The sequence below is a fragment of the Hyla sarda genome, chromosome 6 (genome assembly GCF_029499605.1).
Source record: "Hyla sarda isolate aHylSar1 chromosome 6, aHylSar1.hap1, whole genome shotgun sequence".
In the NCBI taxonomy this organism is placed as follows: domain Eukaryota; kingdom Metazoa; phylum Chordata; class Amphibia; order Anura; family Hylidae; genus Hyla; species Hyla sarda.
The window spans coordinates 172,374,408-172,402,227 of NC_079194.1; the positions used below are offsets into that span (position 1 = coordinate 172,374,408).

The 27,820-nt window shown below is 43.8% G+C and overlaps 1 protein-coding gene across 4 annotated transcripts in view; it reads right to left on the reverse strand.

Moving 5' to 3' along the window:
* Positions 1-456: 456 nt before the first annotated feature.
* Positions 457-27,820, reverse strand: part of LOC130276433 (DNA topoisomerase I, mitochondrial-like) — a 224,744-nt gene continuing 197,380 nt past the window's right edge. For all 4 annotated transcript variants that reach the window (XM_056525812.1, XM_056525815.1, XM_056525814.1 and 1 more), the window contains exons 13-20: positions 20,349-20,492; positions 17,925-18,110; positions 17,772-17,840; positions 14,523-14,637; positions 10,380-10,507; positions 8,328-8,422; positions 7,559-7,708; positions 457-731 (exon numbers count right to left, since the gene is read on the reverse strand). In XM_056525812.1, coding sequence (XP_056381787.1) covers positions 629-731; positions 7,559-7,708; positions 8,328-8,422; positions 10,380-10,507; positions 14,523-14,637; positions 17,772-17,840; positions 17,925-18,110; positions 20,349-20,492 — 990 coding nt within the window. In that variant the 3' untranslated portion in view covers positions 457-628. The remainder of the gene's footprint in view (positions 732-7,558; positions 7,709-8,327; positions 8,423-10,379; positions 10,508-14,522; positions 14,638-17,771; positions 17,841-17,924; positions 18,111-20,348; positions 20,493-27,820) is intronic.

Here is a 27,820-nt window from a genome sequence, read left to right on the forward strand (position 1 = left end):
CTCCCAATGCTTTGGTTCCATATGCTCCATTGAACTTTTTGGCTAGGTGGTGGAGAAGGACTTCTGCAAAACAGGTGGGACGGAGATGCAATAGAAAATATAAAGAATAATTTTTACAGGTATGTTACTATTAGAATAGGACACAAGTAGGATATCTGCCAGTCATATAATGGTTGCCTTGGTAAATGTCCAACCTACTGTACAGCAGCATCTCCACACCTGATGTCATATTGGGTGGAAGAGAAGTGCTATACAACCCTTTCATGACCACTGCCTGTAAACCAAACCTCTTCAACAAACATCAGTACCACTCTAATGGTGCGGAGACACTTATTAGATAACCAGATATAGGATTTCCCTGGCGAGAAGAGGATGTTCTCTCAGCATAGGTTGTGTTTCTAGATTTAAATGTAAAGTATTTCTAACAAAACAATAAAGCAGTGTAACATATGGTGGAAACAATATAGGTTTAATTAAATTTTTTTTAAATCTTGTCAAGTTTTATTGACACACATACATATAAAAACGGAAGTATAAAAATCCCACAAAAGTTTTGTGGTCCTGTTTAGTGCTATTAAAATCAGTGTTACAAGTGCAGAATAAAACAAGGTATATGAATTGTCAATTGTTAAAAGACAAAGTCCGTGTCTGTCATATAAATGGCCCAATTAAACTTGTCCCGATAGGTCTTATTGTAGATTTTCTCCAGGCTTACATCCCATTTCTTGCACCTATGGGGAAAGAACATAAAAAAAATTAATAACTAAAATTAATTCGTCAAGAAATCAGAGTATGGCTTACTCCACGAAATCTGGAAATGGGAACCATGGTGACCGACAACGGGAAGAACATCGTGTCTGCGCTGCGACAAGGAAGTGTGAAACATGCGCCCTGCATGACACACGTGTTGAATCTGGTTATCAAGCAGTTCCTGAAGTCTTCACCCCATTTGCAAAACATCCTGACAATGGCAAGGAAACTGTGCAAGCACTTTAGCCACTCGTACACCGCCAAGCACACCTTCCTTGAGCTGCAGCGTCAAAACGGTATCCCACAACATAGCCTTATTTGTGACGTTGCCACATGTTGGAATTCCACCCTCCATATGTTGGTCAGACTATACGAACAAAGAAAAGCAATCACCAATTTCTTGATGATCCAAGCAGATAGGAGTACTCCCCTGTGCAACTTCAATGTGAACCAGTAGCAGCTCATACGTGAGGAAGCCACATTATTTGTAAGTCGCCTGTATTACGGCATGAACAACGTAATTCCACTCCTACATTTCCTACAACAAATGATTGAAACCATGGCTGGTCACGGCAATGGAGACGTTGCACCTACATCTCAAGGCTACATGAGCCCTGTGGGGGCTGAACTGGAGGAGGAGGATGATGAGGGGCAGAGTGGAGCACAGTTTAGGTTGGATGAGATGGCTGGTGTTTCTAGTCATCGGACAGGAGAGGAGGAGCAGGAGCAGCCAGAGGAGCTAGAGGGTTATGAGGAAGGCGAGACAGAGGACCCAGGCAGTATGCAGTGGAGATGGAGGCAGGTAGTCCCTCTGAGTCACTGGCGCAAATGGCACGATGCATGCTCAGTTGCTTGCGTAGTGACCCCCGAATTGTCTAAATTAGTCAGCGGGATGACTTCTGGCTCTCCACCTTATTGGACTCTCGCTACCGTCCCAAAATGGGGGCCTTTTTTACACCCACTGAGAGGGAGGACAAACTGACCTACTAAAGAGAGATCCTACGTAGTCAGTTGGCCGATGCCTATCGGCGACATGGTCCATCCACTCGTAGGTCTGACTCGGGGGGGGCCCTCTGCGCTGACCTTCCACTGGCATGGCTGCTGGGGAGGGGTGGGAGGAGCAGTACCAGCTCCATCAGCAGCAGCCTGAGTCTACAGTCACTGATGAGTAGCTTTCTTCACCTGCATAGTGAAGCAACTCGTCAGCAGCAGGTAGACATGGAGCAGGACCTGAACCAGCAGGTGGTGGCATACCTTGACATCGCCATGCCAACAAATATTGAAGATCCGCTGGACTTCTGGGCAGCCAAACTTGATTTATGGCCGCAACTAGCAGAGTTTGCCCTGGAAAAGCTGGTCTGCCCGGCCAGTAGTGAGAGTCAAGAGAGGCTATCCCCTACCACAAGCTCCAGCCACTAGAGGCTATCCCCAACCACAGCTCCACCCACTAGAGGCTATCTTCTACCACAGCTCCACCCACTAGAGGCTCTCCCCTACCACAGCTCCACTCACTAGAGGCCCTCCCCTACCACAGCTCCACCCACTAGAGGCCCTCCCCTACCACAGCTCCACCCACTAGGGGATATCCCCTAACACAGCTCCACCCACTAGATGAAGTTTGCACAGTTACACCAGACTTGTATACATATACAAAGGCAAATACCTCAGGACTGCAGGGTCACTTTTTAGGGCAAGTGTTTCAATAAGGAACAATTTTAGGATCACAGGAAGGGAGAGTATTTTGTCAAGTGAAGAGCTACTTGAAGTGTTGTAATATTGCAGAAGCTTTTCAGTCTGTGAGCGCATGTCTGCTAAAGAGCCACTGGAAGAAATGAAGTGATAGAAACCCCTTAGTCTGACTGTGCCCTACTGATCCTTGTGGACACCCCCTCAGTGACCCCCATTACAAGTTGCAGAGATGGTGTGTGCAAGCACTGTACTATGGTACTATTTCAGTGTGATCATCCTGTGATACCTGTATTTTGACCTAAAACACATACCAAGCTACTGTAGTTCATTTTCGCTCCCGTGCCCTCCTGCCCTTCGATCAATTGGTGTCTAGGAATGATCTTCCTTCCTCCGAGTGGTTCCATTACCTCCAACTTAGTCATTTTATGCTTTCTATTTTGGGGTCCACGGTTGCTTTTCGGCCCACAGGCTTTGAGCAACTGTGGAGGCAGGGGCCACAGGTGAAAGGCCTCCTTTCAGCTATTTATTCTATTCTTAATTCTCCTTTGGACGGCACTGACCCTGCGCACCGTTATATGGGCCGCTGGGAGGAGGTTTTGAATACCAGTATTACTGTCCCACAATGGCGGGTGATTTGGGATCGGGCCTCGAAGGCTTTGATTTGTACCGCCTACACAGAAACCCAATTTAAAATGTTCATGGGGATGGTACCATACACCTGAACTCCTTAACAGACTGAACCCTTCTATACCTCCACAATGCTGGCGAGGTGGGGATTGGGTCTACATTTCATATCTGTTGATCTTGCCCGCTTATAGTGGGATATTGGAGGATGGTGGCTGGTCACCTTCTGCACTTGTCCCCTAGGGTCCTGTCCAAAAAAACGTTTAAACTTTTTCTGCATATTGTTTTGGCAGCCAAGATGCTGATTGCTAAAAACTGGAAGCGGACGCTTCCTCTGACTGAGCTTTTGGCCCGTATACGCGAGATCCAATCCCTTTAGTCCCTTACTGCTTCTATGAATAATAATATACCATTGTTTCTCTCTGTTTGGGATCCGTGGGATCGACTCCTAGAGTCTGCTCCCCCCCCCCCTTTTACCCTCTCCCCTTTTTCCTTTCACCTTGTGTCTCTTCCCCTCCCTCCCTTCCTTTTCCAGGTGTGGTGGTGTTCTGTGTTTTCATGTTGGTCTTGAGTTTTTTGTTTTTCTTTCTGAAGTTTTGCGCTCCTCTCTGGAGTCCTCAATTATTTGTTGAATTCTTTCTACTTGTTTGTGTTTATTTGTTCTCTCCTGGCTATGTGTTGCGGAATCTAGATGTTACATGGTTATGAGTAATTTCTGCGTTCTGCTCCATTGTATGCTGGATTTGGTTGCCGGTTGTATCTGGTATGATTCTCCATTTCTGCTCCATTTCCATTTTGAAAATCTTTAATAAAAATTACAGTTAAAAAATAAAATTAACATCGCCAATGCTTGAATTATATTCAGAGTGTGGCCCCTGACCAATTTTAGCCAACATAATTCAACAGTACAACAGTGACAACAGTTCACTAACTTTGGGTGCTCCCTACACCATTCCAACTTACAGGATAAGCAATAATACAGTCTCTATTCAGTTTTCCACTGGCTGGGCCTCTGTAGACTCAAACCCTTTTTTCCTCCAATGTAGAACACTTTAGAATTTCAAGCCATGGGACAACCAGTTCTAGTATGATGCTGAACTTGCTAAGGGCTATACAAATGCTAAATAAACAGTCACTGCTTCGCTTGCACAGACTCTTCTGTATCTCTCTTATAAGTGACCCCTGAGGGCCTTTAGTTCCAGGATTTGCCTAACAATTTTAGCCTTTCCATCCTAACACTGTGGATTCACAGTATTAAAGGGGCTGTCCAGCCAAAACTAACTTATCCCCTATCCACAGGATAGGGGATAAGTAGCTGATCTCAGGGGGTTAGACCACTGTGACCCCCTGCGATCTCAAGAACGGGACCCCGGCTCTCAGTGAGAAGCACATGTGGTAGACGGCACCTGCTCACATTCATCCATCTTGTGGATAGCGGATTGGTTAGTTTAGGCTGTACAACCCCTTTAATTCCTCATCCGGCTACAGTCACTTAAGCTGGCTCCTTGGTCGTTGACTAGGCCCAGACATCCATTGTCACTCACAGAAGGTTTCAGTCTCTCCCATGTGGTCACTACATACACAATGCCACAAGGTGCGATAAAGTCATGTTTATATGGATGCACCTAAACCCCACCTTAAAAGGGGTTATCCCCAATTGCCCCTCAGCCAATCACTAGATGCAGTGGTCTTTCCCCACTAACTTATCCAAACTAGCCGCGGTCCTCTTCCTGGTGCTAGGGCACAAATGTCAAAGTTACCTCTGTAGCCAGTGATTGGCCATTGACGTATTGGGCTCCAGCACTCGGAAGATGAGAGCATGGTAGACCAGAAGCAATGGGAGCGCAGAAGTTAGGTACAGTTTTTTTTTTTTTTTTTTAAATAAAGATGCCTCAGCCAAAAAAAAAAAAAAAAAATACTTCCTCCTGGATAACCCTTGGCTGTCAGAGCCATGCACTGTGAATAATTATCTGATGTGGGGTTAACCTTTGTGTTTAACACAGATGACATGAACTTTCTACACACACAGTTACCCAAACTAGTTCAAACTAGGGAGTTAATATTTAGGGCTATGTGGAAAAGGGGATTGGTTGACAAAAAGTCTATAAAATCCTTGTTTCCCTGTTTCATACTCAATTAACCAACAGATTAAGTGTAGTATGCAGAGTAAAAGAAGCATCGCGCATTAGTCATCAGAAAGTGGCGCATAGGACAAAGCCTGGATCCTATAAGGAATTAACCTCTGTACCATCTTCGCTATGTCCTGAGGGAAAATTCTTCTGCAGCATTTGAGAAAATACCAGCATCACTACTTCTAGCCTGAGTAACATTTTGTCAAGTACTTCTTAATAATCTGAATCCTTAGTGGACCTCCGGTCAGGTTTGGGCCTTTTCTACCACCTCAGGAACTTTCAACATCTTAGAAACTTGCTCAGAACGCCTACTGACTTTTACAGGTTAACTCTGCACCAAGGCACCACCTGTTGCTGTTTCCTTCACATTAGAATTGAAAACTGTTCAATTACTGAGTCTCCACATACTGTTTATGGATGACCTGTTACTCAAAGTTACCTTTTGAACTGCACGACTCACTGGCATTTCTTCAAATCTCCATATGTGACCAGGAAACTAACTGCACTGACATAACATTAAAGGGGTTATCCAGGAAAAAACTTGATATATCAACTGGCTCCAGAAAGAAACAGATTTGTAAATTAAATCTTAATAAAAAGCGGATTTCAATCTTTGCTTTGGGTCCTATTTTCTTCTGGGTGTACTACTACTGGTGTGTGTACTGCAGGGGCATCAACCTCACTTCAGCTACCTTAACCTAAGCTCGCCATCAGCTGGAACTACAAGAACCAGCTCACTCTCGGGATAGCATATGTAAGTCCTGACTGATGTACTGTAAAAGCAAATTTTACCACATTTACCACTGAACACAAAATGCCCAAACCATTTATTTTAGACAGTGTCTTTGTTGTAATTCTGGTAGACTCCATCTGAAAAGCCAGTCAACCTAATATCTGCCAAATTGCACACATGAAATTATTTGTTATAACCCTGCCTAAGACCCCTAAGGCCCTGTATAACCCTGCTAGGTACCTAGGTGTGTATCCAATCACTGGTTTTGAAGGCTAATGTAATGTAAAAGTTAGGGCGACATGTAGTTACAGGTTGTTTCAAAACATGCTGCAACAGCGGATTGTATGTTTTTTTGGATGATTTTTCACCAATATATACGTATATACACTTGAGTCTTGCTTTGGCGATTATTCTTATGTAATGGCCTCTGACCCTGACAGATGTTCTGTTTTCAACTCCTCTTCCTAAAATGGTGGCCACAGCTGCATGCATAGTATTATCTGGTGATTAATGGCATACTCATGGAGGGGTGGTCCGCCCCAAGTCAAACCACCCACATTATAATTTGCTTGCTAACCAGGGAATCCAGGAAACTTATCCGGGATTCCCAGGTCTGTGAGCTCAAGCTAATGGTATAGTATGCAGCCTGAAGACCGCTTCAGGCTGAGGCGAACACCTTGGACCTCTACCTTGGCGCAGGCAGTGGTGTCACATGTCCATCAGAGCAGAGGAGGAAGAAGGCAGTCCAACTACTGCTACTCTGAATAGGAGAGGAGTGAGTATATACATTTATTTATTTAGGGAGATTTATTGCCTATTGGTGAAGCTACCTGTCTAATTGAGGGGGATTTGCTGCTCACTGGGGAGGCTCACTTGCCTACTGAGGAGGCTACCTGCCTACTACCTATGTGCTTTGGGAGACAAACTTAATAGGGGACCAACTTAACTACCCACTTGTACTGTTTGGGGCACCAAGGGGGGCATTATCGCTTAAGAGACTATAGATGGGTATATTGCATAAAGGTGGGATGCCTTTGTAAAAAAGAAAGCATAGATGTTTTTCTGGAAAAGATATCTGTAAGAAGTCGTCATGTAGGTTTTGAGAAGAAAAGGAAAGAATGACTCCAAGAAGACGTCACTTGCGAGTCACTGCTGGTATCCACTGCTAAATGGTCATTAAATAGTCTGTATAATTTGTGTTATGCAGTAGCAGTATAGCTCCGGTGAAGGAAGGGGAGGGGGGGGGGGGGCTAGAAGATATTGGATCTGCCCAGGGTGCCAAATATTCTAGGTGTTCCCCTGCATGTGATCTTGCTTGTTAAGTATTCTAGGTTACCCTGATGTCTTATCAGTTATCTGACTTCATCTTCCATTGCTAAACTAGCACCAACACCATGTCTTCCCATCTCTTATTCTATTCTCACGTGACATTGGTGCTGTGTTTGGCTGAAGCAAATTGGGCAATGTTCGCCTTTAGGACAAAACAACTATTTCCCAAACTTCTGACCGTTCAACATCATTTGGGATACTTTGTTTTCACAGAAGAACTCCTTGAACCATGTGAGCATGTTTATGAGTGAAGAAGAAGGCTGGAAGGAATAGCTTATGGGCCCCATTAGCCATGACTTACCAAGCCACCGAAATCCTGGGATCCAGATAATTTAGTTTGGAGGTGCTCAAGGCAATCTGCTTGTTCTCTTCTCTGTCAGTTGCTTGCACCTCCAATTTCATTAGCTGTTCTTCCGCTCTCATGACTGTTTTCTTCTTGCTTTCCACAACTCTATGAGATGAGGGAAGAAATAGCAATCATGTATTCTATCCATAGATATGGAGTAAATTATTTTCCAAGTTGCTTTAATGCAGAGCGTTATGGTGGAGCTCTACCATGTTCTCACATATGGGGGGAGATATTGTGGGAAACAGCTGTGGCCCATTGAAGCATTTGGCTGACAGTCCTCTAATCTGTATGGCAAACTTAGTTCTTCAGAAGTGATATAGAGCAGTCCATGATCACAAGTATATTGCATGATATGCATCGGCTCCATTCAGTAGACCAGTATAGAATTAGGCTCCAGCAGAAAGTACAGGGGAGCATTCATTTATCTCACAGTATCATATGTAGCCATAACTACCACTGTGCATCCCCTACAATTAGCTGCAATATACATTTTGTGAGTACTGTAAACCACAATCTTAATCCTATAAAGAGGACATTTAGGGACAGGACTGTCTTATAGTTCGATCCTCTATTAAATATTGCAACCAATCACATCTCTGCTTTCATTTTACCAGAGCAAGAGGAGAAATGAAAGCTGTGCTGTAATTGGTTGCTATGGCTAACAATAAGAATCTTATTATACCACAGATTGATAAATCTTAAGTGTGGGCAGATTACATACTTCCTGAGCTTCTCAGTGTCATTTTCTTTAGCTTCTTTCTTGACTTCTTTCAGTTCCTTCTTCGCCAATGAAATCTGTTCTTTTTTGGCATCAATCTAGAAGACATACCAGGATCATACATTATTCAGCTTTAATGTACACTGCTCAAAAAAGGGAACACTAAGATAACACATCCTATATCTGAATGAATGAACTAATCGTATGAAATACTTTCATCTTTACATAGTTGAATGTGCTGACAACAAAATCCCACAAAAATTATCAGTGGAAATGTATCAACCCATGGAGGTATGGATATGGAGTCGCACTCAAAATCAAAATGGAAAACCACACTACAGGCTGATCCAACTTTGATGTAATGTCAAAATGAGGCTCAGTAGTGGGTGTGGCCTCCACATATATCCTCCCTAGAATGCCTGGGCATGCGCCAACTCCTGTACAGTCAGTGGTGCAACGTGGCGTTTGTGGATGGAGCAAGATTATGTCCCAGATGTGCTCAATCGGACTTAGGTCTGGGGAACAGGCGGGCCAGTCCATAGCATCAATGCCTTCCTCTTGCAGGAACTGCTGACACGCTCCCGCCACATGAGGTCTAGCATTAGGAGGAACACAGGGCCAACCGCACCAGCATATGGTCTTACAAGGGGTCTGAGAATCTCATCTCGGTACCTAATGGCAGTCAGGCTACCTCTGGCAAGCACATGGAGGGCTGTGTGGCCCCCCACAAAGAAATGCCACCCTACACCATTACTGACCCACTGCCAAAACTGTCATGCTGGAGCATGTTGCAGGCAGCAGAACGTTTTCCACGGCGTCTCCAGACTGTCACATGTAGTAAATGTGAACCTGTTTTCATCTGTGAAGAGCACAGGGTGCCAGTGGTGAATTTGCCAATCTTTGTGTTCTCTGGCAAATGCCAAACGTCCTGCACGGCATTTGGTTGTAAGCACAACCCCCACCTGTGGACATCAGGCCCTCATACCACCCTCATGGAGTCTGTTTCTCACCGTTTGGCTGGACATATGCACATTTGTGGCCTGCTGGAGGTCATTTTGCAGGGCTCTGGCAGTGCTCCTCCTGCACCGCCTTGCACAAAGGCAGAGATGGCAGTCCTGCTGCTGGGTTGTGGCCCTCTTACGGCCTCCTCCACATCTCCTGATGTACTGGCCTGTCTCCCGGTAGTGCCTCCATGCTCTGGACACAACGCTGACACAGCAAACCTTCTTGCCACAGATCGCATTCATGTGCCATCCTGGATGAGCTGCACTACCTGAGCCACTTGTGGGTTGTAGACTCAGTCTCATGCTACCACTAGAGTGAAAGCACCGCCAGCATTCAAAAGTGACGAAAACATCAGCCAAGAATCATAGGAACTGAGAAGTGGTCTGTGGTCACCACCTGCAGAACCACTCCTTTATTGGGGTTGTCTTGCTAATTGCCTATAATTTCCACCTGTTTTCTGTGCCATTTGCACAACAGCATGTGAAATTGATGGTCAATCAGTGTTGCATCCTGAGTGGACAGTGTGATTTCACAGTGACAAGTATAATTGACTTGGAGTTACATTGTGTTGTTTAAGTGTTCCCTTTATTTCTTTTCAGATAACTATTGCTATCTGTGATCGGAAACCAACTAGTACAATCCAAAAGTTGAAGGGTTGCAACAAATTGTGTCCTGTCTGCAATCTACAGTGCTTTTACATGAAGCAATTATCAGATGAACAACCCAATTATTGCCCCGTGTTAGGCTGTGATCACATGATGCATTTTTTCTTGCAGTGTTTATGCATTTTGTTTGTCCAATTTAACAGCAAAGATGGCACCTTTTTAAAGCGAAAGGCAATTTTGGAGAAAGTTTTTAACTTTTTATTGTAGAGTGGCATTTTTATTAATATAAAACTGTAAACCCCTGTAAATGTGTTTATGCTAATACATAAAGTGGCCTGGATCACACAATGCCTGTCATGCTGCCATTATAGAAGAGCTAACAGATCACTGACCCAGTATGTGATTGCATTCAAGAAGTGATGTCACATATTGATGTATGTCCCACCTTGGATCTCAGATTAGCCATGGATTGATCAAATGTTTTCGGTGGTGCCCGCTGATGGTTGCAAAGTATAGCAACCGCTCTGTTGGCTCTGTTATATGAAAGTATCTTTCCTGGGACTGTGTCTTCCGCTGGGATAAAAAACAGAAATTGTAGTAAGTACCAGAAAAGGATTTTCAGAAAGGTCTACATGACAATTCTATCCCATCTCCATATATCCCTATGACAAATGTCAAATCAGGTTCTGAACTAGGCATTACAACAAACACAAAGAGAGAATCCATTACAAAGTGTAAGACCTGAGAGAATCTGTTGTGCCCAGAGCATTCCTTTATCTCCTTAGGGCAGGGTCACATGGGGCGAATCCGCAGCGCAAGTCAGTGACAGAGGGAGTGCAGAGCGAGCTCTCAGCTGCTGCCAGGTAGCTCTGTGTCTGCTTGTAGCGGCAGATTTCTACAATGGATGTGCCCTGTATGACCCTTCCCTTACGGATATGACTGGAAATAAGTACACAACTTTCTCTGTAGTATACAGCAGCTGAAAAGAACTGGAGGGCTAAACATTTTTTAAATAGAAGTAATTTACAAATCTGTATATTTGCTGACACCAGTTTATTTAAGAACATTTTATTTAAGCGTGGCTGCACAAGATGTTGGCAAAGAGGTACCCTCAAGGCACACATTGGTGATGGTACCCTGGCTAATGGCTATTTGGGTTACACTTAATGTTTGTGATGTGCAGACAGAAGCCAATGATTGCCGAATAGTGTCCTTGTCCCTCCCCTCTCTCCTGGGGAAATGGTTGGACCTAAACCAGTCAGTCAGAGCCCTGGTGGGTATATCCAGAGCCATATGTGTTGATCAGCTCTGTACTTCCTGAGGAGACCAAGTCTAGTAGTCCTAGTTTACCAATATCAGGAATATTTTATGAAGAGATTATTAAATATAGAAGTGAACAGTTAGCTCAACAAATTTAGAAGAATTTAATGTAACCAAACAAGTACTGGTGGTGAATAAGGTTGTGTACCCTATGCAACCTGGAGGAATAAGTGAACAGAAAAAGAATAAATTGGGATATCTAATCTTAAAATAGTGAATGAAACGTATAGTAAGGTATCATTTATTAGAATAGTAATGGTTGGCATTTACAATTTTAAAACTTTGGGTTGACGGTGGCTCATGAACATTGCCAGGCTTGGCTCGCACAAGCCTGGCAACAGCAGTAATAGAAAAGGAGATGAGGAATACCTGCCGTTTTAGCGCCTAAATGAAAGGAGGAAGTACTGAAAACACAGATGATGTCTGGGTAGCACTGCATATCTTGCCGTTATCAGCAAGATTACATGACCCCAAGTTATCCAATCATTGCCTACCATTATGTGCCATACAGCTCCTGGGCCAATAAAGACACAGCATGGTATATATGCTAAGGGGGAGCAAGGAGCCCATGATTAGACATCAGATGTTTATCAAGAGAGGAGTGGTGGGGATGATAAGGAGGGGTTTCATAATGACTATGTAGTGTTGGACAGGAGGTGGGGAACCAGATAAGGAGGAGTTGGCATGTTCAGAGCAGGAGGGTAGCAGTAGTGACAGCAAAGAAGAGCGTAGCTGAGATAGGGTTACAACATCTGTCAAACGTAATAGACACAGGCCTGCTGGTCTGATCGGCTTAGGTTACAGCGATGCTGCTGCATCTGTAGGCTTAAAAAAAAAAAAAAAACAGAGGAGGGGCACAGTCAGATGGTGGTGTACCTGTCTGGTATTCTGCCATGCGGAAATTATTTTCTAACTTACCACATTCAGAAACGTGGCACTGTGCCATGTCTGCAAACAGAAAGTAAGCCTTGGCCATGGAGCTGCATCACAAGGCCGTGTGGGACAGTCAAGATGCCCGACAATAGGACGAGAATCTTGCTCCTGCTGCTCCTTCAGATCCCTCCCAGCTGACTTGCAGCTGAATTTTCACCAAAGAGATGTACACCATTACTTGAATAACCAGGTTGATGCACACCTAAGCTGTGCCCTTTTTTTTGACAGACATCATGAGCCCAGACCCCATGGACTTGTGGTTCACCAGATTAGACCATTAGCTAGAACTTGCGCAGTTTGCCATGGGTGTTCTTTCTTGTCCACCTTCCAGTGTAGCAGAGTGTTCAGCGTGCAAGGTGTTGTCATCACCCCTAGGCGAACAACACTGTCTGCCAGCAATGTTTGCTAAAAAAAATCAGCCATAGATCAGTGAGGAATTTAGAACTACAATGCCAGATGCCACTGTTTGGATAATACTACCACCCCTGCTGTGAGCTGGCTACTACAACTCCCACCAGTTCACCACTGCCTGCTGTCCACTGGCTACTGTGGTGTCCCGGTACAGGACATGGTCCTGTACCCTCCCTAAGTCCCCTCAGGAAGAGTCCCTGCAGTCCATAGGGCTCTCCTGTAGGGTTCACCCCTTTGCTCACCTTCTATTGTCTCATATAAATGCAATATTATATATATATTGTGTATGCATTGTCATTACGTATAAAGTTTGTACAAATGTGTACAGAAGTGTTAGTCATGTGAAACATTGTCATGTGACATACCCAGAGTTCCTTGGTTACAGGACACAGGCTTTGCAACCAATGGGCTTTAGTCCAGCCTCCTTAGTATATAAGGGGCTGTAGTCTCTAAACTCTCTTATCTCCTGGATTTCAGCCAAGCACAATACCTGTACTATCTAAATTCATCTCCGCTAGACCAAAGCTTAAAGAGCCTGCAGCCACTTCAAATGTGAGTTATCAAGCTCTATCTACAATTCTAGTGACTACTACTCAACTCAAGAATAATATTAGTAGCATAGTGGCCTGCATAGATATTCTCAATACTACAAGTCCTAGCAAGCCTGCGAGGTATCCTGTGTCCCGGTTGCCTCTAGAGGAACTGCATGACTGTAAGTTTCTTAAGAATTTCAAGTAAAAGTTCCAGTTCTTGCATAATTCCTGCTGTGGACATTCCTTTATTGAAAACAGTTTTGGGTTGGTTGACTGGTTACCATACCAGAAAAACCACATCCTGGCATCATGAACTTTAAGGGGTTAACAATATCTTGCCCCCCAGGGTTAATACCACCAGATCCTGCTACACTATAGCAACACCCCAGCTCACCACACTACTAAAACTCCTACCAGTTGACCACTGTCTGCTGTATGCTGGCTGCTACACTCCCACCAGTCCGCTACTGCCTGTTGCATGCTGGCTACAACTACCGTTAGTCAACAATCACCCTTGCTGCAGTTGCTACCAGCCAGGCCTACACAAAAAAACCTGAGAAAAAAATCCCTTTTTACAGATCATTGTTGGTTTAATACAAAAGCTATTTCTTCTTTACTATTTTTGGACACCAATCCTGTTGCAACTTCCAAAAGGGAGAATCTTTGGAACGCTTGCAAGTCTATGGGAGGGGCGTGACAGCTGTCACGCCCCCTCCCATAGACTTGCATTGAGGGACGGGGTGTGATGTCACACGGGGGCGGAGTCGTGATAAGATGTCTAGGGGCAGAGTACCCCTTTAAGAAGTCGCACAACTCTCCTAATAAACAATAGAGACAACTCTAAAACGATACCTCACTATATCTTTCATTCACTATTTTAAGATAATTTTTGCTTTTCCACCAGATTAATACCACTTTGATTCTTGACACAAACATCAGAGACTACTAAACTCAGCATAACCCTCATCACAGCTCTAGTGACCATCACTCTAGTTCCCAGGGGAACAAGAAAGTGTTTTTTGCATCACTAGGAGCTGTGTTCAGTAGTACAGTTCTCACTGGTTGATATCCTATTTATATACTCACACTGCAGGCACTTCAGTCGTTTTCTCTCAATATTTGTTTAAGATATAAAATAAAATTACTAGTTTAATATCTATTACCATATCTCAGAGGTATTCAAACGATTTATGTCAAAACAAGCAAAGAATTACTCATTAAATTTTATATACTGTTTTAACAAAGATGCATTATGCCAGTGCCCGATCTGGGGAATTTATGTTAATCTATAAACAGCAGTACTTTAACAACTAGCCATTAGCAAGAGGTTTTAATACAAAGCCTGGTGCAGCTTGTATAACATCAGTGCACACAGGGCTATGGATCCTTACAATCTGTCAGTTCCTGCAGCTGCTGTTGCAGAGTGATCGAGGCGTTGTATGTCCTGAAAACCTTTGCCGTCAGTCCTTCCAACAGGGACTGTAAGTGTTTGTTCAGCATTGGTGTCTGCAAAGAGAGGCAGGAGGTTATTTATAATAACTAGTCTAACCTACAGTTTCGATTCACTGATCGGGAGCAAAAATCTGGAAAGCTTGGTGGAACCCTTTGTTGATATTTGGGGGAATGGGGAAGGTATTTAAAATCAAAGGGTTATTTCAGTTCACTGTGTGTCTAGGTTGCCAGCTCTACAACTTCTTGGGGCCTTGTTCACATGTTCCTAGTGTGCCACGCAGGACATTACTGCACAACAAAACTGCATGGGATTTACAACAAGTAGAAGCAATTTTGCCCAGATTATTTTTGAAGGTAAAATGTTTTTAACACATTTCACTTGTGTTTAGCCACATTGCATAACTGTTGCAAGTCACATGTAGCTTTGCCACAAAGTGGTTGGCCATGTGACAATTACTATACGTATTGGGCGAAGCAAAGAGACAAAGACAGGCGGCACTCACCAGGCAGTTATGTTTATTCAGGTCTCGTAGACAGGTACAGCTAGCAGGCGGGGGAGCTGTGGTGGAGGATGGGGCTAGCCCCGTCCTCCACCACAGCTCCCCCGCCTGCTACCTCTACCTGTCTACGAGACCTGAACAAACACACCCAGTCCTCCACCACAGCTAGCCCCAGGAGGCTAACCCCGTACTCCACCACAGCTCCCCCGCCTGCTACCTCTACCTATCTACGAGACCTGGACAAACGTACCCAGTCCTCCACCACAGCTAGCCCCCGGAGGCTAGCCCCGTCCTCCACCACAGCTCCCCCCGCCTGCTACCTCTACCTGTCTACAACACCTAAACAAACCCAGTCCACCACAGCTAGCCCCTGGGGCCTAGCCCCATTGTCCACCACAGCTCCCCCCTGCTACCTCTACCTGTCTACGAGACCTGAACAAACACACTCAGTCCTCCACCACAGCTAGCCCCAGGAGGCTAACCCCGTACTCCACCACAGCTCCCCCGCCTGCTACCTCTACCTATCTACGAGACCTGGACAAACATACCCAGTCCTCCACCACAGCTAGCCCCGTCCTCTACCACAGCTCCCCCCGCCTGCTACCTCTACCTGTCTACGAGACCTGAACATACCCAGTCCTCCACCTGATACCTCTACCTGTCTACGAGACCTGAACATACCCCGTCCTTCACGACAGCTCCCCCGCCTGCTACCTCTACCTGTCTACAACACCTAAACAAACCCAGTCCACCACAGCTAGCCCCCAGGGCCTAGCCCCATCATCCACCACAGCTCCCCCCAGCCTGCTACCTGTACCTTTCTACGAGACCTGAACATACCCCGTCCTCCACCACAGCTCCCCGCCTGCTACCTGTACCTGTCTGCGAGACCTGAACAAACATACCCCGTCTTCTCCCACAGCTAGCCCCCTCCTCCACCACAGCTCCCCCCGCCTGCTACCTGTACCTTTCTACGAGACCTGAACATACCCTGTCCTCCACCACAGCTCCCCGCCTGCTACCTGTACCTGTCTACGAGACCTGAATAAACATACCTGCCTGGTGTGAGTGCCACCTGTCTTTGTCTCTTTGCTTAGCTGGATCGTTTGGCTGAGCACCTCCGCTGCGGGCTTCCTGTGAGTCAGTTCCACGTGTTCCCCTGTGCTTCTTTTCACACTTATTCTCGTATGTGCCAGGTACCTCTCTGTGCTGCTTGCCACTACACGTATTGGCCCTGTTTTGTTGGGTTGCGCGCCAGAATTTGGCACTTTTCACCAGAATTTGTGTCGGCTCCAGAATTTGCGCCAAAAAAATAAAATAAAAACCCCAACCAACTGTCCATTTTACTGAGAAAACCCAAAAGAGGGGCCTGGCCACCAGGAAAAGGGTGCGTGGCCAACAAAAAAGGGGATGTGCCCCCAACATTTTTGAAAAATCCCAACATATTTATTAAGGTTTCCACAGAAAATGTGGTGGTTTTGAGCTCTGGAAAACCCCACAGCTCAGAGCATGTGTAAAAAAAGCAAAACCTAGGAAAAAGTGCAAGCGTAAAGCCATGTTCACACATTATCACTGGACACTCCATTTACAGCATCTGTCAGATTCCTTCATATTGAGCGAGAAAAACTGTGCAGCATACAGCATATTTCTAGTCAAAATGACAGACTTAATTATGTCCATCTGATTTTGCTGAGTGAGATGTCTCTCATGCAATGGGTCTGACTATGTGTTCTGGTTTTAATTTGTAACAGTGTGTGAACAGAGCCTTAGTGCTATGCTTACTCATTGGCAGTGGTCATCCAGGCAACTGATTGTGACTTCTGATTGAATTCATAAATCCATATAGCTAAAGACTGTTTAATAGTGTTTTTCAACCAGTGTACCTCCGGCTCTTGAAAAACTACAACTACATCTCCCATGCCTGCACAGCTTGACAGTTTAACAATCTGTGGATCTCTAGCTGTTGAAAACCTACAACTCCCAGCATGCTGTGGCACTCTGCCTGACAACATACTTAGAGATGCAGCTTTGCAGTGGCTAAACAACTATAGGTTAGGGCAGTGTTTCCCAACCAGGGTGCCTCCAGAGGTAGCAGGCGGGTGAGCTGTTCTTATTCGCTTATCTGCTTCCCTAAGTATTATTGGTGCAGGAACACAAGGATTTCTTGGTTCTGAGCATTTAAAAAGAAATTGGTGCACACAGGGAAGCCAGAGAGTCATTGAAGCATAAAATAATGACACGGTAAAGGTCCATTCTATGAATCCCACACAAAATTTGTGTCTCTAGTCTGAGCGCCAATTGCATATTTTTTTGCCCACCAAACAAAGCATATTTCCATGGATTGGATGACTGCCACATACGATTATCTCTCAGCAGCTAATGACATTGCTCCTTGCTCCCTGTATCAGGGAAGTCTCGCGGTTATTCCATCTTTCAGGCGTAAAACATGCAGTGACTGCCATTTTGCAGTCTCTTTAGATTTTATTATAGGCATGGCAAGGCTTTTGTGCCCCATACTGCCCACTAACTCACTCAGGAGGTGAAAACTACACTATGAGGGAGGAGTAGTTATCACCAAAGAGCCTTCCACCAGCTGGTGACAGTAGAATGGCCAAAAGCTGCCAGCTTTAATAGATCTCTGTTAATCAGCATCCTAAGAGAGGGGTCTATAAGGGTTAATACACTTACGTTCAGTCTGTCAAACAGATCATCTCCTTCCTGCTTATTCTCCATAAACAGCTGCAGGTTTTTAAACACCTGAAAAATATTAATGTCACAAACTCATTCAGCAAGAACCTGAGGTGGGCAATACCCAAGACCACAATATAAAAAATTATTTACCTTCTTTTCCACTGGAACCTTGTTGTAATATCGGATGGAGTCTTTACCCAGGAAGTCGAACTCGACCACATGTTTCTCTCCATCAAGTTCTGGGTAAAGTTTAATATGCTCGACTCGCAAAGAACAGCAACCTACGGTGTCTGCACCCTCCCCTTCTTCCTTTTCATTACCTGCTCTCAGAGCCAGCTGAGAAGTAACAGTGCAAAACCATCAACATATAATTAAAGGGGGGCTCCGTTTTGTCAAGTCTGTCTTTTCAGCTTTGCTTGTAATGTATTCCATGTTTAAAGGGCTTCTTGCATTTACAGTCACACTGTCCTATACATGTTAAAGGTGATAAATTGTGTTGCATACAATATCTACTCGTGATAATGGCTATTCTGTATTTCATACATAAAGCGTATATCAAGATGGTTGTGGTGACACAGCATGGTTCGGAGGGCAGGTGCTATAGGAGAGGGAAGGTCAGGTGAGAAATACCTATTGCTATTGGGCAACTCTGGGGAAAAAAATGAGGGTCTATGTGGAGTCTATGTTGGCCCTGTATTAGGTCTTGCTTTGGGATTGGTTTGATTGGTTGCCATTCATGCCTGAGAGATAGGCCGATGCTGACCCAGGATGTATACTTAAGGGAGTTTAACCTTATTTGAGACATGGCGACGGGACTATCTGGCTGCATCATTCACGTCTCTACTAGTGTTGCTTGCGAATATTCGCAATGCGAATTTTATTCACGAATATCGCATATTCGCAAATTCGTGAATATAGCACAATATATTCATAATTACGAATATTCGTTTTTATTTTTATTTTGTTATTATTCACAGTACACATCACAGTGATCATCCCTCTCTGCTTCCAGCTTGTGTGGTGTAAAGAAGGCTCTAATACTACTGTGTGAGACTGGTGTGTGAATTTTTGCATATGCGAAAATTTGCATATGTTAATTTCCGCATATGCAAATTTTCACGTATACTAATTCTTTATATGCAAATTTCCGCATATGTTAATTTTCGCATACGCGAAGTTTCGCATATGCGAAAATAAAATGAGAATATTGCGAATATGCGAATATTCGCGAATATTTGACGAATATTCGTCCATATATTCGCGAATATTCGCGAATTCGAATATGGCCTATGCCGCTCAACACTAGTCTCTACCAGCCATCCGTGTTTCAGCCTAATGCTATGACACCATCCCTTGCCCCCTATCATCCCCTGATGACTGGGGCAGGAAACTCGTCGGGACATTACTGATCTGTTTATCATGCCTTGGATCCAGATAAGTATTGATGGCTCTTACTGAACAATGCCTGTGCATTTATCAGTGTAATTGAATATAGGTCAATATTTTAAGATGTATGCATATATATACCGTATTGGTCAGTAGTTTACATATGAATGCACCCTTAAAAGTTGGGTTTCATGTGTATATCATGTGATACCCTTTTGCCATTCCTGTTTTATATGCATAACATTTTGTCACCTAGGACCTAAACGCATTTATCTCTGCTTTTTGGCTTGTATCCTCAAATATTTGATGTTCTGATTTTTACTATCTGTAATTTGCTGAGAACTGATATCCCCATTTCATTGATTGCACCTATGGTTCTTATGGCATACGCACCGACTAAATCTTGATTATATCCAGGTAGTGAGATGCCATGTTAATGCTCCTTTATCTGATACGATTTAAACATTCTTCAATAGCCTATTTCTAGGAGGCAATATTTTTCCACAGTAATGGACCATAGGTCTTTTTTCCCTTCTCCCATCCACATAAAGGCAGATAGCATGTCTCCTTCATGTGACTTAGTAAGGGAGAGCACAGTGTAGTGAGGGGGTAGGTTCCAGAGCGGGGCCGTCCTTTTCAGGACATACTCTGCCTAGGCATAGGGGTAGAGATAGGGACCATATGCCAAGGGCCAGCAGGTAGCAGCCACACATCTACAGGCCCTCCCTCCCCTCCCCCACTACCTATCCCCCTATCTATCCTTTAGTGATCATACTGGACCCGATTGCATGATAAGTCTCCAGATTGGTTGAGCAAATTTGATATGCATATAATGCGGTCATAACATAAGCACACTACATCCATGTTGATATCAGATTGGTGTTGGTATTGATATGCATGCATGTGTATATATATATATATATATATATATATATATATATATATATATATATTATTTTTTATTTTATTTTTATTTTATTTTTTTGGGTTGTGGGTAACAAAGTGATTTGGTTGGTTGTTTTTTGCCTAGGTTTTTAGTGTATGGAAATAAAAATTATATTTTAGTGTCTTTCGGTGATACAAGTTTTTGTTGATACTTAGTGTTTATTGCATTTGACACATTCATTTCTATGTGGAGTTTTGCATGAAAGTATGCAGAAAATATAGACAAATATTTTACATCTGTACCTTGTCAATAAAGTAGAGAGCTACTGCCCTCTGTCGTATCTTCATCTCTTTTGACTTGAAGTTCTCCCGGTACGTTCTCCTAATTTTGTCAACATGGTTCTTTAGCTTTCTGGCCACTTCATACTTTTCCCAGTCTTTTTCACCCTTGAATTAAGAGACACTTATAAGAAATGTTCCATAACATACAGAACTTAAATTCCAATCTAACCTGAAGGAAAAGTCTATTTATATAAAGTATAAGTAAAGTATATTTCAAGCCAGGGTCACGTGACGAGAGGATGTGATCTCGTCAGCTCCGATCGCTCCAGGAGATCTCTCCCTCCCTCCTCAGAAACATGATACCTAACCCCCGGACTGACTACCCCAGATCGGCGTTGAAGTAGGAAGTACCCCGACGGAGGACTTCGCCTGTACCTGCGGATGGGAGATGGATGGTCTGGGTAACGGTGCGGCGTGCGAGTCGCGTGGCGGAGGTGGATGGGCGGAGAGGTGTGCGGGAAAAGAAAGGAGACCCTGCCGCAAGAAGGAGGCGTGGCAGGAAGAAAGAGAGCGGAGTGCGGGGAGGTCTGGGTGGTGAGGTGACCTCTCCGTGCTGCCGCAGAAGGACGCCATCCACCACGAGGGCTCTGAAGCCGGGAGAACGCTGCTGAGGTTGGCGGTAAGGCTGGAAAGACCTCTTCTGTAATGATGAGACTGAACTAACTCCTCCTGTGCTTCCTATGAGGGGGACTGCGGGCAGTGGTGCGGGGCTATGGAATGCCGATTGTGGCGACCTGTGTGTGATATGGTTACAGTCAGAAGCTACCTCCCCCCCTGGTTATTACTACTATACCCGCTGGCCTGCACGCCATCTCCACCTGAAACCCCCCCCCCCTCCCTGAAGGATAATACTGGTGTGTAACTTGGGACAATGATGCATTTAGCATATGGAAGTTGGAGTTTGCCATCTCCCCTCTTCCCCCGTCATTTTGCTCCTGGAGTATGTTCTGCTCGCAGGGACTGATCAGAGTCGATAAGATGATGAGATTAAATTATTAAAGGTTTATATATGACTTTACAGGAGTCCGGGACAGAAAAGCTCTTAGGATCCCAGACCACCTGCAAGACCTAACAACACATGCTTTGCAGCACAATAGAACTGTAAGTGCTCGTATAGGGTGGAGCTGAATACTATGTAAAACGGCTGGTATTACATCTCAAGAAAGTAAGGGGAGAAGTATTTGTTAATAAAGGAAATATAATTATTTTTTCTCCAGGAGGTAAACAATACCTTCCACACTTGATGTTCAGAGAGGACAGATTATTTGCAAGAACTAACATAGGCTCTTGCAGCATATCAGAATTGTAAGTGATGGTATGAGGGGGGGGGGGGGAGACGAATACTATGTAAAGCCTCTGGTGTAACATCTTAAAGAAGGAAGGCGAGAAGAGGCACTTGCTAATAAAGGATGTATAATTTTTTCCACGAGGTAGATACTATCCCACACACTTGATGTTCAGAGAGAACAGAAACTAGAGCAGATGAACCGTAAGTCCAATTTTGTGATATCTTAAGTATAGTCTTTGTCTGGATCTCATGATGGAAATGGTAAGGGAATATCATGGCTCTTTGCTTTCTCCCTCTGGTATAGGCACTTTTTATGGGATTATTACACGGAAATATATTGTAAAGTGTTATGGCTCCCAAGATTCAGCCTAGGAGATCTGGTGGTAATTCAGCTGGGGGAGCAGGAAAACTGGATAAATTCCTAAAGTCGCCTAAAGAAACGATTAAAACTAGAACACAAAGACATGGAGAAAGCATTTATTGTTCCAGATACGGGGCATTACAAGAGGAAGGAATGATGGAGGAGGGAGAGACCGAAGATGTTAATACTCCTATACTGTCATCTATAGTATGTGGTGTGGAGAAAAGTAATAAGGCGCTGGAAGAGTTGACAGTCCAAGTGGGTAGCCTCAGCTCAGATGTGAGTTTGATTCGTGAGGATATAAAAAAGGTAAAAGAAAGAGTGGGGAAGATGGAGAAAATGGTACCCCAAATGGATGGCAAAATACAGAGTATTGAAAAAGTGCAAGAAGATCTCACTAAAGAGAATAAATATTTAAAAGGGAAAATTGAAGATTTAGAGGATAGGTCAAGAAGGGCGAACGTAAGAGTTATTGGCCTGCCAGAGGGGGAAGAGGGTACTGACCCCATTGCCTTTTTTTTTTACAAAATGGTTACACGATATTTTTGGAGAACAGACATTCTCTGCTTGGTAGGCTATAGAAAAAGCACACAGGATTCCTTTTACTAAACCGCCACCAGGAGCCCCGCCAAGGACTCTACTGTTAAAATGTATGTGCGCTAAAGACAGACATTCTCCTGAAGCTATCAAGAGAAAGGGGGAAAGGGGAAGTGGGAAGTGCAAGTGTTTTTTTCTACCCCGATTTCTCGAAAGAGACTCAAAGGAAAAGAATGGAGTACAGAGACATTAAGAAGAGGCTGCACAGTCTGAATATTGTCTTTTCACTGTTATTTCCAGCCCGTCTGAGGGTGGTTTATAATGGAAAAACACAAATTTGTTTTTCCTCAGGGGAAGCAGGAAAATGGTTGGAAAGTCAGGGGTTATAAAGTTTTAAAAATTTGGAGGAGGTTGAGGGGAGAGGGAGGAGCGTAAGAGCAAGTGAATAGTGGAGGGATCCGTTGTTAGGAGCGGATTGATGGGGGGGGATAGGGGGGGGGAAGGGAGGGAAGTCAGCCTGGCATAGTGACAAGAGTGAAGGAGGGGGCGTGATAGAAGAGTATGGAGACTCAGGGTAGCCAACTTGGTAAAGTACTAGCTTGGAATATTAGAGGTATCAGGGAGAAAAAGAAAAAAAGAGTAGCTATTATGGACAGGATTAAACATTTTTTTTACCAGCAGTCATATGTCTGTTAGAAACACACCTAACTAAAGAGTCCATACATCTGATTAAAAAGAAATGGGCAGTTGAGGAATTTCATTCGTTTGGAACTAACTATTCATCTGGGATCTCTGTATTGATACATAGAAAAGTGAATATACAGGTTAAAAATGCCTTGTGTGATGACAGGGGGAGATTTGTGTTTCTCCATGTAGTGTGGAACAAGGTGTTGGTGGTTCTTGCATTTGTTTATATTCCTCCCCCCTTTAAAACAGAGGTATTGTTAAATTTGTTGGATTTCTTAAATGGGAAAAATTACTGGGATTTGTATATCATGGGTGGCTAACTCTGTGATGGATAACAAAAGGGATCGTAGAGGAGGAATAGTAAGGGAAGGGAGGAACGCCCTAGCAGAGTTCTGCAATGAACTAGGGTGGAGGGACGTATGGAGAAACCTGAATCCAGAGAGAGAAACTTTTTCTTGTTATAGTTTGTCCCCTAAAACAGCATCACAAATTGATATGATTTTGGCTAATTATAGTGGGGCAAGGGTTATTAAAAAAATCGTTTATGAACCTAAGGGAGTTTCTGATCATTCTATGGTGGTCTGTAATTTGGGGTATGATGAGCCAGCTCCCGCCCAGAGTAAAATTAGAACTATTAACCCACATTGGTTTGAAGTGGAAGAAGTAACAAAGGGCATAGATGAAGAGATTAAATGGTTCTGGGAGACTAACAAAGGGTCTGCGGATCTTTTTATTGTTTGGGAAGCCCTGAAGGCATACTTGAGAGGGATCCTGGTTAAGAATATAACCCATTTTAGGAAAGAAGTAAGGAGGAAAGAAGATAATCTGATAAGTCAGATTAAAAAATTGGAGGGAGAATATGCAATGGATCCAGAAAAAGAGAAATGGGAAAAATTAGAACAGGCACAAAAAGAATATAAGGAGTTAATTCTGGAGAAGGCCCAACACAGGATTTTCTTCTGGGGACAAAAGAGATATGTTGAAGGAGGCAAGTCCAATAAATGGTTGGCCAGTATAATAAAAAACCAAAGAGAAAATTCCGATATCTCTAGCCTAGTAAATAATGTGGGGAAAATCGTGTCTGACCCAGAGGAGATAAGTTATGTGGCGAAGGAATATTACCAAACATTATACGCATCTGAGGGGGAAAAATCTGAGGCGGAGATTAAAGAGTTTTTGCAGGGACTAGCCTTACCTAGGTTAAAAGAGGAAGAGACTAGAAGAATGAATAAGGAGATAAGTAAAGTATATTTAGATTAGTTTTGGACCATTTTCTTAATAGGACAACACTGAATTTAGTTTTTAGTCACTGAAACAATCAAAACTAACAACTAACAACTAACTAAAATCTATCAACATTTTAGTCAACTGACTAAAACTAGACTAAAAGGTTAGGCAGAAAAGATTTGGGAAGAGATCCCATCAGAACTAGTTTTTGTCTGTATTCAATATTCAAGCCATATAATATATGCTAGCAAGTTGGAAAGATCTAGAGCTGGTTACTAGAAAGCTGTCTGAGCAGAAGAGAGAAAGTAAAGCTAGACTGCTTTGGTTACAGCCAGTGTAAGGGTAAGCTTGAAACTTCTTCCCACCCACAATAGGGCACCCTGAATAAATACACTGATAAAAGACCTTAAGATCCGTTTGCAGACATTTTGAGAGTTTCAGTCTACTACAACTCTGAAGCATCACTTTGGATCGGCCTCATTTATTCTGTGAACACCATCTGAAGGTACCTAACAGCAGTTAGGGCAAAGATTAGGGTGTGCCGCGGGTGTGCCGCAGGTGTGCTTGTGGGTGGATGAGGCTCAGGATCAGCCTGCTAAGCGCAAAGAGGTAACAAGGGTATGACCACAGGAATATAGATGGACACCCCCAAAACCCTGTTACATCCATGCAAAACTATATGTTTATTACAATAATTTACTACACGTTTGTAACAGAGCTGCCAGGTCTTATTCAGCATATTAGAGATACACGCGCTGGTAATCCAAAAAGTTTTTACATTTGTGAGCCTTCTATGGGTTAATACAGTAGAGAGGCACAAAACACTTTTGCGAGCAGAGCCTCGCTAGTTTCTTAGAACTCCTTCCCAGGGTAATGCAGGTTTGAATGACTGTACAGACCCAAGTATGTTCCTCTAATTACTAAATAAGAAAAACAGATGAAAAACAAACAATGTAATGTATTAATGTTCTATTACATGCTTCACGTCACTAGGACTATTTATTCCTGGTCACGTGAAACAGCAAATGGGGTCTGATGTATCTTGAAACAGCTGTCACTCCTTGTCTGGTTATCTGCCAAGTTTTTTGTTTTGCACCTATGTCTTTATAGAAGTCACAGACGTCAGCCTTTTTCGTACAGAAGGGTGTGCGCCACCTCTTTATTGCAGCAACTGTTGTGGACTGCTTATGTACTGGGAGCATCGACCTGAGAACATTTGGAATAGTGTTTGTGTATGCCGTGTTAGCAATAATTCTCTACATGTGTTTTTAAATGTTATTCCAGTAAAAAGTTATCACTGACATCACCAATACACTATCCACCCATTTTACCATCTCCATCAATCTCAGCAGAAGAACACCTATGCTCAGTCACCACTCCATGCAAATGGGGGACATAAGGCCCATTCTATCAGTTACGATCAGAACAGTGGATGGCCCTAAAATGCTAAAGACTGGTACAAACCTGCATAACTACTAATGGTAAAAAATATGTAATTATCCCTTTAATTTCCTCATGATGGACTTGTTAATCCAGCAATTCTAGTTCATATAAAAAGTCCTAAATAATGTACTTTGATCTACTTTCTGCAAAAAAAAAAAAAAAAAACTTTTTAAAATCAATCTTAAAGGAGTAGTCCAGTGGTGACTCAGTGGTGAGCAACTTATCCCCTATCCTAAGGATAGGGGATAAGTTGCAGATCGCGGGGGATCCGGCCGCTGGGGCCCCCTGCGATCTCCTGTACGGACCCCCGACATCCCGCGGGAAGGGGGCGTGTCGACCTCCGCACGAGGCGGCGGCCGACACGCCCCCTCAATACAACTATGGCAGAGCCGAAGCGCTGCCTTCGGCAATCTCCGGCTCTGCCATAGAGATGTATTGAGGGGGCGTGTCGGCCGCCGCTTCGTGCGGGGGTCGACACCTGCTATCTGGGCAGAGAGCTGGGGCCCCGTACAGAGAGATCGCAGGGGGCCCCAGAGGTCGGACCCCCCCGCGATCTCAAACTTATCCCCTATCCTTAGGATAGGGGATACGTTTTTCACCACTGGACTACCCCTTTAAGATTAATCTTTAATCAAATATTGTGGATGGGCTGCTGGATAGAGTCACATGACCCATTTTTTTTCTCCCTTTGTAAGCACTCTCACTCCAACTCCACATCACCACCAGTCCGTATTCTGGAACAGTCAGAAAAAATTGCTACAATGTTTGATGAAATATAGCTGCTAAGTTGATATATTTGTATAGCCTGCACATGATCTTCTAGATATCCAAATGGCCTTGACCCACTCTTTAAATGCATGTATATAGTAAATATTGTTGATTCTTCATGGTCTGTGCAATAGATATATTAACTGCCTGGAAATCCCTTTTAATGACTACTAATGCTTGGTACTTGAATCTATGTTGTCAGACCCCTGCCCTTATGGCCCTTGCTCCCTATTGCCAGTCATTTGAAAGCAACTCTGGATGATCTTCAAAAACGTACAATATAAAAAGCATGTTTTTCTGTTTTTATCACCAGTGGCAAAGCAAAATGAAAGCTTGTGTGAGGCTGCCAGTGACTGAAGCCAGATCTGCTCATTCTCAGACTTCATTCACTGCTTTTCCTCCTGCTGAGATTCTCTCTAATTATGAGTAATGGGCATTTGTGAGTGGTAATAAAACGACAACACATTGCACCTCAGATGGGTAATGCTCACAATATCTATCAGCTGCAGCCATGGCAGCCATGGTCTAATTCACTGAGGCACCAGCATTGGAGTATATCAGATGTATGGCACCTGCACCCATATACAGTGGGTGAAGCCATTCATCAAATATTCAGATGAGAACGGGCATTGGGCTACAGCATGCCAACACACATTAAACCCTGGAATTAGCTGTACAGATGAGGTTGGACACCAGAATCGCTGAGCTCATGCAGAATGATGTGGGACACAACAGTTAAGTTAGTTTCATGAATCTGCCCTGTACTTCCTTCTATAGAGGTGCCGCCCGCCACCTAGTGAGCACATCATTATGTAATTATGTTATTGCACCATAAGTGTCTTCAGGCTATATGCTTATATAACAGAATGGTCCCCCAAGAATAAGGGCCCACTTCTGACTTTAACCCCTCTAGCTATACTGCTGAATAGAACCCGCTGAGAATCCATGTACCGTTAAACCAATGTCATACTGTATCTTCCCGCCTTAAGTAGCTGCTTAGGAGGTCCCACCAGTGTGGATGCTCCTGCTCTCTTGGTAAATGAGACTATATTTGCAGTTATTTGACTAGGGAATATTTGAACCAGTCTCAGCAAATGTTAGCGTTTGGCTGCAGATTGGAAA